A 14,615-nucleotide genomic window follows, 5' to 3' on the forward strand; every position below is an offset into this window, starting at 1 on the left:
ATTATTATTATTACTAGCCGTCCCCTGCCACGCGTTGCTGTGGCCCACATGGGGGTTCTGTGTGGGAGGTTTGGCCCATTTCTATCGTTGGTGGGGTTCAGAATACTCTGTGATTGTAGGTGAACTATAAATCCCAGCAACTACAACTCCCAAATGTCAAGATTCTATTTTCCCCAAACTCTACCAGTGTTCACATTTGGGCATATTGAGTATTCGTGTAGAGTTTGGTCCAGATCCATCATTGTTTGAGTCCACAGTGATCTCTGGATGTAGGTGAACTACAACTCCAAAATCAAAGGACACTGCCCACCAAACCCTTCCAATATTTTTCTGTTGGTCATGGGAGAACTGTGTGCCAAGTTTGGTTCAATTCCATCGTTAGTGGGGTTCAGAATACTCTTTGATTGTAAGTGAACTATAAATCCCAGCAACTCCCAAATGACAAAATCAATTTTTTTGAGTGAAGGACATACATTGGGTTGTTAGGTGTCTTGTGTCTAAATTTGGTGTCAATTCGTCCAGTGGTTTTTGAGTTCTGTTCATCCCACAAATGAACATTACATTTTTATTTATATAGATTATTATTAGTGATAATAATCACTGAGTATGTTTTGCTTAGTTCCCATTGGAACTGCAAGGAGGAGTTTGTGTAGTATAGTAAATTTAAGGCATGACAACCAAATATCAGAGCCGGTCTATGCCTGACATAAAACATGTTTTTTTTACATAAACAAGAACCTCTTCAACTCTATTGTGGAAATCCACTCATAGATATTGTCCAAAACTGAAAGAGAAAATGTCAGCCAAATAACCACTTATCTCCATTGGGCGTGATTACCATATCACCTGTAAAAAAGTACCAGAAGACATAAGAAAAACATGTCTTTTCAGTACTTCTTTGCTTCAGAAAGTGGTGTTGGGTTAAAGCCTTGACGGAACGCAATTATACCTGGTGTGTTAGTTCCCAGAGAGGCAAAGAGAGACTCAGTCTGAGAGCAAGAATGTCAAGCAGCCTTAAAAGCAAGCATTTGTCAAATATAGGAGCCAGAAGCCATTTTGTGGTTTAGCAAAAATAAGACACAATCCCTTAATGATATGTTTGAGGTTCTCAAGCACTACACACAGGGCGAGACTCAGACATCTCAGACGGTCCTCTTAGCAACACAACAAGGGTACAGAATAGGTTGCTGGTTCTGACATGGACTTTTGTGCACAAAAAGAGCAAGGGGATGCCCTGTAATAGACAGCAGTTACAATCATACTTACAGAGAGCCAGTGTGGCATAGTGTATTGTGGAAGGCTGTCATGGCCGGAATCACTGGGTTGTTGTAGGTTTTTTCGGGCTATATGGCCATGTTCTAGTGGCATTGTGTCCTGACGTTTTGCCTGCATCTATGGCAAGAATCCTTAGAGGAAGTGAGGTCTGTTGGAAGTAGGCAAAAGGGTTTATATATCTGTGGAATGACTTTGTCCCACCCTGGTCATTCCACAGATATATAAACCCTTTTTCCTAGTCCCAACAGACCTCACTACCTCTGAGGATGCTTGCCATAGATGCAAGCGAAACGTCAGGAGAAAATGCCCCTAGACCATGGCCATATAGCCCGAAAAAACCTACAACAACCCAGAGATTCCGGCCATGAAAGCCTTCGACAATACATTGAATCTTTCTTTGTTCCTCAACAACCCAAAAACCTACAACAACCCAAAAAGATTCTTTCCAGTGAACTTCTTAAACTAAATTATTTAGGATTTAATCAGTCTATCATAGGCGAAACGTCAGGAGAGAATGCCTCTAGAACATGGTCATATAGCCCAAAAAAACCTACAACAACCCTATGGCATAGTGGTTTGGTAATTAAACTAAGGCCCGTTCTACATTATATGAGTCTAAAAGGTAAAGGTAGTCCCCTGACATTAAGTCCAGTCATGTCTGACTCTGGGGTGTGGTGCTCATCTCCATTTCTAAGCCGAAGAGCCAGCGCTGTCTGTAGATACCTCCAAGGTCATGTGGCTGGCATGACTGCATGGAGCGCCGTTACCTTCCCGCCGGAGCAGTACCTATTGATCTACTCACATTTGCATGTTTTCGAACTGCTAGGTTGGCAGAAGCTAGGGCTGACAGCAGAAGTTCACGCCGCTCCCCAGAATCGAACCTGCGACCTTTCGATCAACAAAGCTCAGCAGCTCAGTGCTTTAACCCACTGCGCCACCGGGGGCTCCTATACGAGTCTACACTGCCATAAAAATCCAGATTATCTGATTTGAACTGGATTATATGGCAGTGTAGTCTCATATAATACAACATAATACTACTAATAATTATAATATTATAATATGATATTATAATTATATATTTTATATTAAAAGTAATATTACTAATAATATTGCAGTATAATGTTATAGTTCAATGTAATATATAATATTAATATTGTGCTATGGTAATAGTATAATATATTGTATTTACTTTTTGCTTGTAAGCCGCTCTGAGTTCCCTTCGGGATGAGAAGGGTGGCATATAGATGTCGTAAATAAATAAATAAATAAAAATCCAGTTCAAGGACATAATGTGGATTATCTGCTTTGATAATCTGAATTATATGGCAGTGTAGAAGGGGCCAATGGCTCTGGAGACCTGGGTTTTAATCCTCACTTGCCATGGAAACCAACTGGGGTGGCCCCGGACAACTCACATTCTCTCAACCTCATAGGAAGGCAACAGAAATCCTTTCTGAAACAGCCATGTCAAGAAACCCTATGATAGGGTCACTTTAGGGTCACCTTAGGGTAGGAAAAAACTTGAAGGCATGTAACAACAACTAGGATCAGTCCCACTGTTTACACAGCAGCATTTAAATGTGGATACGTCAAGAGTCTATGTTTGACTATGGAACAGTTAGATAGGCTTGATTAGATCACCTTGTTCCCATTATGTTTCAAAATCTACGTGGCAATAGCTGAAATTTCAAATAGTATACCTGGTGATCCCATGTAAGATAACTTTGGGTTTGGACAGCAGTTGAGAGCATATAATCCAATTCAAATCAGATAATCCGAATTATTTGTTTTGATAACCTGGATTACAGCCTTAGTTTCTTTTATTTTACCTTGTGTGATGGTTTCCGAGATGGGCAAGCTCTCCTGGTGACCTTTGACTGTATAAACACTGACATTATATTCCACGCCAGGACTCAAATGTTCGAAGATGCAAGTCGTTTGGCCAGCACCAACTGCTTCCTCTAGAGTGTAGCCTTGTTGTCCATTTGTAGGGACGGTAGTAATTCTGTAGCCAGTGATATCTAAAGCATAGTGGGAAAAGATTATGATGACATCTATACTGTTAAGCCTAGAAGTGAGGGCTGTTATTTAAATATATTTAATGACTTTAATACTCAGAACATGACAGCAAGACTGATCTTTTTCCAAGTTGAAAATGGCAAGGTTGACAATACAGAAGGTCTAATGTTAGGGCGACTAAAATGATCAAGGGTCTGGAGCCCCAATGAGGAGCGGCTCAAGCATCTGGACATGTTTAGCCTGAAGAAGAGAAGGCTGAGAGGAGATATGATAGCCATGTATAAATATGTGAGAGGAAGCCACAGGGAGGAGGGAGCAAGCTTGTTTTCTGCTTCCCTGGAGACTAGGACGCGAAACAATGGCTTCAAACTACAAGAGAGGAGATTCCATCTGAACACGAGGAAGAACTTCCTGACTGTGAGAGCCGTTCAGCAGTGGAACTCTCCGGGGAGTGTGGTGGAGGCTCCTTCTTTGGAAGCTTTTAAACAGAGGCTGGATGGCCATCTGTCAGGGGTGATTTGAATGCAATATTCCTGCTTCTTGGCAGGGGGTTGGACTGGATGGCCCATGAGGTCTCTTCCAACTCTTTGATTCTATAATTCTATGATTCTATGATAGTGTCAGAGGACCAAATGTTACTAAGTGTGTTCTACACCAGGAAAACAGTTACTACCATTGACCAACATAAGTCAATGTTCATAATGTTTTTGAATATTCAGATTGCACACCTCTTGTCTGTAAATCTGAAATACTCCAAAATACCAAAATGTTTATATTGGTGACTGAGATAGTGACATTTTTGCTTTCTGGTGGTTTGCTATACACATATGGCCATCTGTCAGGGGTGCTTTGAATGTGATTTTCCTGCTTCTTGGCAGGGGGTTGGACTGGATGGCCCATGAGGTCTATTATTTGTTTTATTACATAAACAAAATCATGTTAAAATAGTGTGCATAAAATTACCTTCAGGCTATGTGGTAAGGTGGAGATGAAATGTAAATTAATTTTGTGTTTAGACTTGGGCCCCACCTCCAAGATATCTCATTAGATACATATATGTAAACACAAATATTCCAAAATTTAAAATACCTCTGGTCCCAAGAATTTTTAATTTTTGATTTTAATGTTGACACTTTTTTAAAAATGGGTTTTTATGCTTTAAAGTTTTATATTCTTGGTCTGTGATGGTAACAAATTCATTCATTCATCATTCAAACTGCAATGTAAAAATTGTAAAAAAAAGAAAAAAAAAGAACTTTCATTTAAAATCAAAACTAAGAGACATAATATGATCTGCTTAAGTACCCCAAGGAGAAAAAGATGATATAAAAGCCAGATTTGAATTCTATTCTGTTCATAAAATGTTCTATCAAGTCAAATGTGGACAACTGGGTGGGGGGGGGGGGGGGCTACAGGAGCACATTTGGCCCCAGGGAGACTGTGGAGGGTCACATACAATACTGTTCCCCCAAAACAAAAACATTTAAAAGCTTATTTTGTCCTCAAATGCCTTGCATTTTGTAATAAGAGAGGAGGGTTGTTGTTTTTGTATTGTCGAAGGCCTTCATGGCCGGAATCACTGGGTTGTTGTAGGTTTTTTCAGGCTATATGGCCATGTTCTCGAGGCATTCTCTCCTGACGTTTTGCCTCCATCCATGGCAAGCATCCTCAGATACCTCACTACCTCTGAGGATGCTTGCCATAGATGCAGGCGAAACGTCAGGAAAGATTGCCTCAAGAACATGGCCACATAGCCTGAAAAAACCTACAACAACCCAGTTGTTGTTTTTTTTACAACTAACAGTGCATCAACACTGTATAATTAATACAGTTTGAGACCACTTTAACTGCTATGGATCAATGCTATAGAATCATGGGAGTTGAAGTTGTACAGCTCTTTAGCCTTTACTATGAAAGAGTGCTGGTATCTCCCCAAACTACAAATCTCAGAACTCTGTAACACTGGGCCATGGCAGTGATGTCAAACGGCATTAATTCTACAATTCAGTCACCTCCCATTAGGAAAAAGGACAAAATTGCCTCAATCCCCCTTAGAGGGGCTTTGGGGGCAAAAACAGCACCTTTGGAAATGTCCATTCAACAAGCATATGTACTGAGATCTAAAATATTATGTGGCACAAAAGAAATTGGATGGTAAATGTAAATACCTGGACTTGTGCTTCTTTCCCAAGAGACAGTAAGGATGCCAGTGTCAGGGTTAGAATCAAGATGTAGGTTGGTTGGTGGTGAGAGAGCTGTAAGAAATTAAAAAAAATGTTGTAAGATTTCTCTAGAAATACAATGCAAACTCAAAAATGTCCTTCAAGACACACTCTTACAGCTCATCCCATGCTGCTGGTAATATTTCACTACCCTCTAAACTTACTACATCTTATGGAACAGAGACTCCCCCCTGGGAACACAGAAAACTGGGCGACTTGGAAGGCGCTGAACAGACTGCGCTCTGGCACCATGAGATACAAAGCCAATCTTAAGAAATGGGGCTACAAAGTGGAATCCTCGACATGCGAGTGTGGAGAGGAGCAAACCACAGACCACTAGCTGCAATGCAACCTGAGCCCTGCTACATGCACAATGGAGGACCTCCTTGCAGCAACACCAGAGGCACTCCAAGTGGGCAGATACTGATCCAAGGACATTTAATCAACTACCAAGCTTGCAAACTTTGTGTTTTGTTTCTTTGTTTGTTTTGTTAAAAATGTAATACAAATGTCTGGTTGCTCCTGACACGATAAATAAAATTGAACAGATGCAGATTGAGGTGCATGAAACTGGTTGGCTGAAATAGGTATCCCCACTTCTCTTCCCCAAAGAAGTATCACAGAAAGGTAATAATGAGACTTAAGGGAATTAAACATTTGAGAGGGCTATAAGGGAAGAAAGGGAGATTTCCTCAAATCAAGTAAAAAGCATCTTTTGTGCCACTGGACTGCCTAAGCATTTCTTCCTCCAGCAGGACATCACGACAACATCTAGTCAGTTAAGAGTTTTATGGGAGAAAGAAGACCATGTGAACAGAAAACATGGCCACACTAGCACACTACGTGTATGCAGAATATCGGATATTTGCATGACATATTTCACTAAGAAGTAACTTAATTCAAAAATAATTCAACTGATTTCAGTAAGGATAAATCCAGCAAAGGATCGCCACCTTGTCGTGGTGCTGGAGCTTGAGCACCTCAATGATGTCACGAGCGAAACCGTGAAGGGACACCCAAGACGGGATGGTCACGGCAGAGAGGTCAGATCAAGCGCGATCCCTGGGGAAGGCAATGGCAAACCACCCCAGTATTCTTGCCAAGAAAACTAATGGACCAGTACAACCAGAGATATAAAATAGTGAAGAATAGAGACATCACACTGGCAACGAAGATTCACATAGTTAAAGCAATGGTATTCCCCGTAGTCACCTACGGATGTGAGAGCTGGACCATAAGGAAGGCTGAGCAAAGGAAGATAGATTCTTTTGAACTGTGGTGCTGGAGGAAAGTTCTGAGAATGCCTTGAATCGCGAGAAGATCCAACCAGTCCATACTTCAGGAAATAAAGCCCGACTGCTCATTGGAGGGAAGAATAGTAGAGGCAAAGATGTTGAATGTTTTTATATTGTGTAAATGCTATTTTAGACTGTAAATCGCTCGGAGCACCTTGGTGGAGAGCAACTAATTAAGAAATAAAGTGAAGTGAAGTGAAGTGAAGTGAAAGATGAAGTACTTTGGCCACATCATGAAAAGACAGGAAAGCTTAGAGAAGACAACTATGCTGGAGAAAATGGAAGGAAAAAGGAAGAGGAGCCGACCAAGGACAAGATGGATGGATGGTATCCTTGAAGTGACTGGCTTGACTCTGAAGGAGCTGAGGGTGGTGACGGCCGACAGGGAGCTCTGGTGTGGGCCCGAAGAGTCGGAAATGACTGAATGAATGAACAACACCAACATAACCAGGGAACCATGGCATGACTAGGGGATGTGAACCACACCAGGTCTCACCATCAGAGATGCTGAAATCAAAATGATTGTCAATAACAATTTAGTGCAGTGTTTTGGCTGTATATTACCACACATGTACTTTAACATGTACTTTAAATGTTAAAATGCAATGCTAATTACTTTATGAACTTTCTAATGTGTGAACTTTGCTCAGAGTTGTCATAATTTCCCAATTAAAATGACGCTTCAACTCATCTGCATGCACTCTTGTTTTCATTGCTACTGGTTTTGGATAGTTACTGATTTTGACAAATTTTCTGGTAATTTTTCTATAAAATTTTATAAATGGCCTGGTAAGGGAGAAGGTCCATGATGAGGGGTCACTGCCTAGGAATAAAACTTTGAGGTCTTTGACCTCAAAATAACATGGGTGTTAAAAAAATACATACGTGTAACGACTGTCTTGACAATAGGAGCATCCCTCTCTTGACCATCTGTGAGGACTGTGATACTGTAGATATATTCCACACCAGGAGTCAGGCCTGAGACGACAATACTCCCAGATTCAGAAATGACTTCTCTTGGTGCTTCACCACCTTGGCTTGGCCGCACACCCAGCTGTATTGAGAAAAGAAAGAAGAATTGTTTGCAGCTATAGGAGTGCCACTATATACCCATGTACTTTTGTGCTGCATATCAGGATTTTCACTCTGCACAAACTTAGATAATTTCAGGTTTTCACGTGCCAGATTCAGGTACATAATGACTAGGCATGACTGGAGAAAAAGCTTTGAAATTTAAAGGGAATTGAAATTGCCTAGGTTAGAACTGTAAGTAAAAGTGTGGGTGTTCTGAAAGCAAACATATTAGGATTGAATTCTATGATTCAGCTCCTTCTAGAAGTGTAGCACTACATTGGGAAAAGGTGTCACTCACCTGACAATATCCTGTTAAACAGAAATGAAAAGAATTGACACTCCGGCAGTGGTTGATATGGCAGTGGAAATCTGCCGTAGTAATATAATGGCAGATCTGCTCAGAACAGTGCTATCCAAGGTACTAAATCCCATCACAAATTGCTCAGATTCTTTAAAATTTGGACAAAGCCCAGGGTGAATCCACTTTCCCACACTTCATGCTACTGCAGACTTAGATCAAATAAATGGGTTGAAGGCAGAGGGAGAGCTATTGTCCCATGTCTAACTGCATAGTTTTCCTCAACTTTCAATCTCTTGTCCATTGCCTCTACTAGCCTCTCACTCATTTACCTTTTTACAGGGCCAGCCCTATCAGTTTATTGTTTATATGCTTGGGTTGTGTGTGTATGTGTGTGTGTGTGGGGGGGGGGGAATGGTGTTGTGTTCTTTATCATGTCATTTAAGATCATCTGGGGAGGCCCTGCTCTCGCTCCCACCAACATCGCGAACCTGTCTGGCGGGAATGAGAGACAGGGCCTTCTCAGCCGTGGCCCCCCACCTGTGGAATGTGCTTCCAAATGAGATACGATTGGCTTCATCTCTCCTGGCTTTCAGGAAGAAATTGAAATCATGGTTCTCAGACCTGGCTTTCGGACAGCAGACATAATTAGCACTTTGGTTGGAAATTGACGGGAAAGGCGATACAGCTGAGGATATTGTTTTATTGTTTTAATTAATGATTTATGTACTGTTTTAATTAACACTTTATGTATTTCAATTGATGTTGTATTATTGTAATTGTTTATATGTAGCGGCATCGAATCGTTGCCAAATGTAAACCGTCCTGAGTCCCCCTTTGGGAGTAGAGAAAAGTTGGGGTAGAAATACCGGAGATAAATAAATAAATAAATAATGTTGTTTTTGTTTTTTATTTATTTATTTATTTATAGCTTTTATATTCCGCCCTTCTCAGTAAAAAAAACTAATCGGAGGATTTTTAAAAAATCAAATACACACACATACTTGAAAACTCTTGATGAACAAAATTGTGAAAATGCTGTCTAGTATTTGATGTCCTATTCCTGTGGCCTTGTAGCCTGAGAGAGGACTTTGCCCCACACTGCATAAGATCTCCCTTGTTATTGTTAATCATTGGTAGGCTAGAAAAGCTCTAAAATTCATAGACTTTGAAATTCTGATTGGAATTAACATGGTTAGGAAGAAAGAGCACTGGCTTCTTCCCCTCAGTGTTAAGGCCCATAGGACCCTGGGCAGTAAAGCTATTTGACAGATGAGATGAGACATCTCACAGAGGCCTTTTCCCCTTCCTGGCACAAAACAATCACAGTACCAGATCTGCTTTATTTTTATTTATTTTCATCCTGCTTTTCTTCCACATGTGGGAGGACCCAAAGTGGCAAACAAATGGTACGCCGGGATTGTGGCGCAGCTGGCTGAGTGTCAGCTGCATTAAGATCACTCTGACCAAAAGGTCATGAGTTCGAAGCCAGCCTGGGGTGGAGTGGGTTTCCAACCAATTGTGTAGCCTGTTGTCGACCTTTGCAACCCGAAAGACAGTTGCATCTGTCAAGTAGGAAAATTAGGTATCACCTTAAAGTGTGGGGAGGCTAAATTAATTGATTTATGAGGCCATAAAAAAGACTCCAGCAAGCACTCCAGCAAAAAGCATGCGGGAATGTGGAAGTACTTCCTCAGTGTCCCAGATGGACGATGAAAGCGACAGCTCCCCTGGCGGCCAGAAAAAGTTAAATAGCCTATGTCTATGTCTGTATATGTTGTATGTCAAAATTGGCATTGAATGTATGCCATATATGTGTACACTGTAATCCGCCCTGAGTCCCCTGCGGGGTGAGAAGGGCGGAATAGAAAAGCTGTAGATAAATAAATAAATAAAATCAGAAGGGCAGCTATTAATGGTCTACACAAGATCACCAAGTAAAATATATATAATATATATATATATATATATATATATATATAAATAAGTCAACTTCAGTGGAGTCAACAACAACAATACGGTCAGATGAAGAAACTGTTTTCCTACCTTAAAACCAATCCTTGGTGCAGGTGTCCATGTAACCACAATAGATGTCTCTGTCACTTCAGTGCTATAATGAGGAACTGATCCCCTGGGTTGCACTGTAAAATGAAGCAAGAATCTGAGTACAGGTATTTGGTTAACAGGTGAATGACTCTTATATCATTTATCACACACTCTGGCATCAACTGAGATTCCGTCAGAAAAACAGTGTTTGTATCTGTAGGTTATGTATTAAAATACATTTTATTTGTGGTATGAAATCACATGGCTGTCAGGGGATGGATCAATTAATTTCTCCTCCTTAGCTATCACATCCCCTGTGTTATTATTATTTCCTACAAGCAGAATTCTTATTGACCAGGAGGACCTCTGTCTTGTTGGGATTAATCTTCAGCTTGTTTGTCCTCATCCAGACAGCCACAGGGGTCAGCCACTCGTCTAACACTCGAGGGGCTTCCTTGGAGTTAGGTGGAAAAGAGTAGTAGAGTTGTGTGTCATCTGCATAGAGATGGCACCCAACTCCAAAACTCTGGATGACCTCTCCCAGCGGTTTCATGTAGATGTTAAAAAGCATGGGAGACAAAATGTAGCCTTGTGGGACCCCACACGTCAAAGGCCAGGGGTCTGAGCAGGCGTCTCCCAGCTTCATCATCTGGAACCGACCCTCCAGGAAGAACCGGAGCCACGACAAAGCCGTACCTCCAAGACCCAACCCGGAAAGTCGTCCCAGAAGGATACCATGATCGATGGTATCGAAAGCCACTGAGATGTCCAAGAGAACCAGCAGGATCACACTCCCCCTGTCTAGCTCCCTGCGGAGATCATCCACCAAGGCAACCAAAGCCATCTCAGTGCCATAGCCAGGCCTGAAGCCAGACTGTGACTGATCCAGGTAGCTGATGTCATTGTGGGAGTTCTGTGTGCTATATTTGGTTCAATTCCATCATTGGTGGAGTTCAGAATGCTCTTTGATTGTAGGTGAACTATACATCCCAGTAACTACAACTCGCATATGTCAAGGTCTATTTCCCCCCAAGAGTGCCCCTGGGCAAAACCAACTATACTGTGAATGCTTACTTTGCGTAATGGGTTGAGCCGCCCCTGCATCCAGGAAACCCTGGAGCTGAGCAGCAACCACCCGCTCCAACATCTTGCCCAGGAAAGGGAGGTTTGAGATTGGTCTATAGTTATTCAAGACTGTGGAATCAAGGGAAGTCTTTTTCAGGAGTGGTCTAACCACAGCCTGTTTTAAGCCTGATGGAAAAATTCCTTGCTCCAGCGATGTATTGATGATTAACATAAATCAATCAATCAGACTATCCTTGGCCGATTTAATTAGCCAAGATGGGCAAGGGTCCAGATGTAGCAGCTCTCACTGCCCCAAGGGCCACCTCCACATCCTCAGGACGAACAAGCCGAAAGGAATCCCACAAAACTGGACAAGCAGATGCCTCGGTCACCTCTCTTGGAACTGCAATCAAACTGGAGTCCAACTCAAGACATATCTAAGCAACTTTGTCTGCAAAGTGCTGCACAAATTCGCAGCACCGAGTTTTCGGGTCGTTGAAGGTCTCCTCCATCTCAGGAGGGTGAAGAAGTTCCCCAACGACCCGGAACAACTCCAAAGTTCTATTAGATGCAGACGCTATACGGGCAGTCATGATGGTCTCTTTGGCTACCCTTATAGCCGCGGTATAGGCCCTAAGCAAAGCCGTAGCCTGTGCTTGGTCAGTCATATCCTGTTGCTCTTAAGCCCAATAAGGCCAAATGCAATCCTATGGACAGCAAGGCAATACTGATCCCCAGCATTTCTCTCCAGCTCTTGCTCTTCATCTACCACTGTGTTGCCTGCCTAACCTTCTCGGGGCTGCTTAACATCCGGGTGACTCCTTAAAACTTTGTGGTGGGCAAAAAATGGGAGTTTATTAATTTCAACACATGCAAACATTTATGAACTTTCATGAATCCCAAACCAGTTCCCAGGAGCAAAACGGACAATGATGTTCATTCTGTGGAAGCAATAAGGAAGAAGCATTTTGCTTTCCACCTTCATTTTGCTAAGTCATTGAGTGCATCACATGAGCTACTTCCACTTCAAAGAAACCTCAAAGTGCTACCCATCACAGCAATCAAAAACAGGCTCCATGTCTCTGTAAACCAGGTAAAATGTTGAATGTTTGGAATAAAAACTGTCTCTGAAAGACTGTCTGCATAAACTCCCTACTTACTGTGCAACTGCAGGTTTAGCTGTTCACCAAAACAAAACTAATCAAATGACGTAGCTCCAAAATAAGTTTTGTGTGCCAGTTGAGATGAATGTATGTTCATGTTTCAGAATCGAGAACTATATTAAGCAGGAATGGGAGGGCGGAGATAACACTGTCCTTCCACACACATGACAGGAACAACTCCTCATATAAAGAGGCCATGTGTTCTTGGTTCCTTGTGGTTTTATTTGTGTACATTCTACACCACATCTGAGTCACAGCTTGCTATCACTTCTACCAGACAAGAAAGACTCTATTAAAAGAATTAACTGGAAGCAACTCCTGGAATATTAATAGGGATATTACTTGGATGCTAGTCACCAGACACATTTAACTTGGAACAGACACATGCCAAAAACAGCTAGTAAAACACTGGGGAAAGCATGATATGAACCAATAGCTTTCTAAATCATAAAGTTTCTATGTCTCTGAAAAAGGTATGTCTCTTTGATTTGTTTGCCAAGTCCTCTATCTGCGGCAGTTTTAACCTTATTTCAAAATCAAAAGGCTAAGCAGCTTCACTATATTATGGATTAACTCTATGCATTGAAGTCAGCAAGATTCCGGCCTCCGAGCCAGAAATGAAAGGAGAAGTCTTTGCCTTTGTCTGTGTATTTGTCTCATTTTGTATCATTTGTAGCAAGGCATTGAATGTTTGCATATGTCTGTGTATATACTGTAATCTGCTATGAGTCCCTTCAGGGAGAAGGGCAGAATATAAATAAAGTGTTATTATTATATTATTTACTCAGAACTGTGCACTGTGTAATCTACCTGGACAAAGGTAGCCAACCAGTTCTTAGTTTAGATAACAGAAAACTTCTTTTTTCACTGCCCTATCCGGTGCATCATTTTGCGCACCCAAATACCTGGGAGTCACTCTGGACTGTGCTCTGATCTACAAGAAGCACTGCCTGAATATCAAGCAAAAAGTGGGTGCTAGAAACAATATCATACGAAAGCTGACTGGCACGACCTGGGGATCACAACCAGACACAGTGAAGACATCTGCCCTTGCGCTCTGCTACTCTGCTGCTGAGTATGCATGCCCAGTGTGGAACACATCTCACCATGCTAAAACAGTGGATGTGGCTCTTAATGAGACATGCCGCATTATCACGGGGTGTCTACACCACTGGAGAAATTAAACTGTCTAGCCGGTATTGCACCACCTGACATCCACCAGGAAGTAGCAGCCAATAGTGAAAGGAACAAGGCAGTGACATCTCCAGCTCATCTCTTGTTTGGGTATCATCCAGCATGCCAACGACTTAAATCAAGAAATAGTTTTCTAAGATCTACAGAGACACGCGCTAGAACACCCTAGCAAGCAAGAGCCCAAAAGTGGCATGCTCAAACCCAGAACCTCAATCAATGGCTGATACCAAATGAGAGACTCTCCCCTGGGCACACAGAAAACTGGGCAACTTGGAAGACTCTGAACAGACTGCGCTCTGGCACCATGAGATGCAGAGCCAATCTTAAGAAATGGGGCTACAAAGTGGAATCCACAACATGCGAGTGCGGAGAAGAGCAAACCACAGACCACCTGCTGCAATGCAACCTGAGCTCTGCTACATGCACAATGGAGGACCTTCTTGCAGCAACACAAGAGGCACTCCAAGTGGCCAGATACAGGTCAAAGGACATTTAATAGAATACCAAGACTGCAAACTTTGTGTTTTGTTAAAAATGTCTGGTTGCTCCTGACACGATAAATAAATAAATCATTTTTGAAATCTTAGGAAGGAAGCAAATCTACCTTATCCTACCCTTCTTCTTCTCATTATGTGAATACTGAGCAGGAGTTAGGAATGATTGTTGTTTTGTTGTGTGTCTTCAAAGTGATTGTATGTGATATTATGGTTGGAAACCGGTCTGAGTCCCTCAAGAGAGGTGAGAAGGCCGGTATACAAAACTTTTGAATAAATAAAGTGTTTTCAACTTATGTTGGTCCAAAGGTACCAACTTGTTTCCAACCAATCACAGATTTTTGAAGCAGAACTGTTAAAAGTGGTTGGCCTTTGCCTTCTCTGAGGCTGAAAGACATAGCAAACCCAAAGTCAACCAGTAGGTACTACAGTTCAAAGCTTAAATTACTTCACAACATTTGCTATGT

At 41.8% G+C, this 14,615-nt stretch overlaps 1 protein-coding gene across 5 annotated transcripts in view; it reads right to left on the reverse strand.

Annotated features, from left to right (window-relative positions):
* FN1 (fibronectin 1) overlaps positions 1 to 14,615 on the reverse strand; it is a 133,930-nt gene that overhangs the window by 56,023 nt on the left and 63,292 nt on the right. For all 5 annotated transcript variants that reach the window (XM_060781432.2, XM_060781424.2, XM_060781416.2 and 2 more), the window contains exons 21-24: positions 10,233 to 10,327; positions 7,700 to 7,868; positions 5,466 to 5,552; positions 3,108 to 3,299 (exon numbers count right to left, since the gene is read on the reverse strand). In XM_060781432.2, coding sequence (XP_060637415.2) covers positions 3,108 to 3,299; positions 5,466 to 5,552; positions 7,700 to 7,868; positions 10,233 to 10,327 — 543 coding nt within the window. The remainder of the gene's footprint in view (positions 1 to 3,107; positions 3,300 to 5,465; positions 5,553 to 7,699; positions 7,869 to 10,232; positions 10,328 to 14,615) is intronic.

Source organism: Anolis sagrei, chromosome 1 (assembly GCF_037176765.1).
Source record: "Anolis sagrei isolate rAnoSag1 chromosome 1, rAnoSag1.mat, whole genome shotgun sequence".
NCBI classification, from domain to species: Eukaryota; Metazoa; Chordata; class Lepidosauria; order Squamata; family Dactyloidae; genus Anolis; species Anolis sagrei.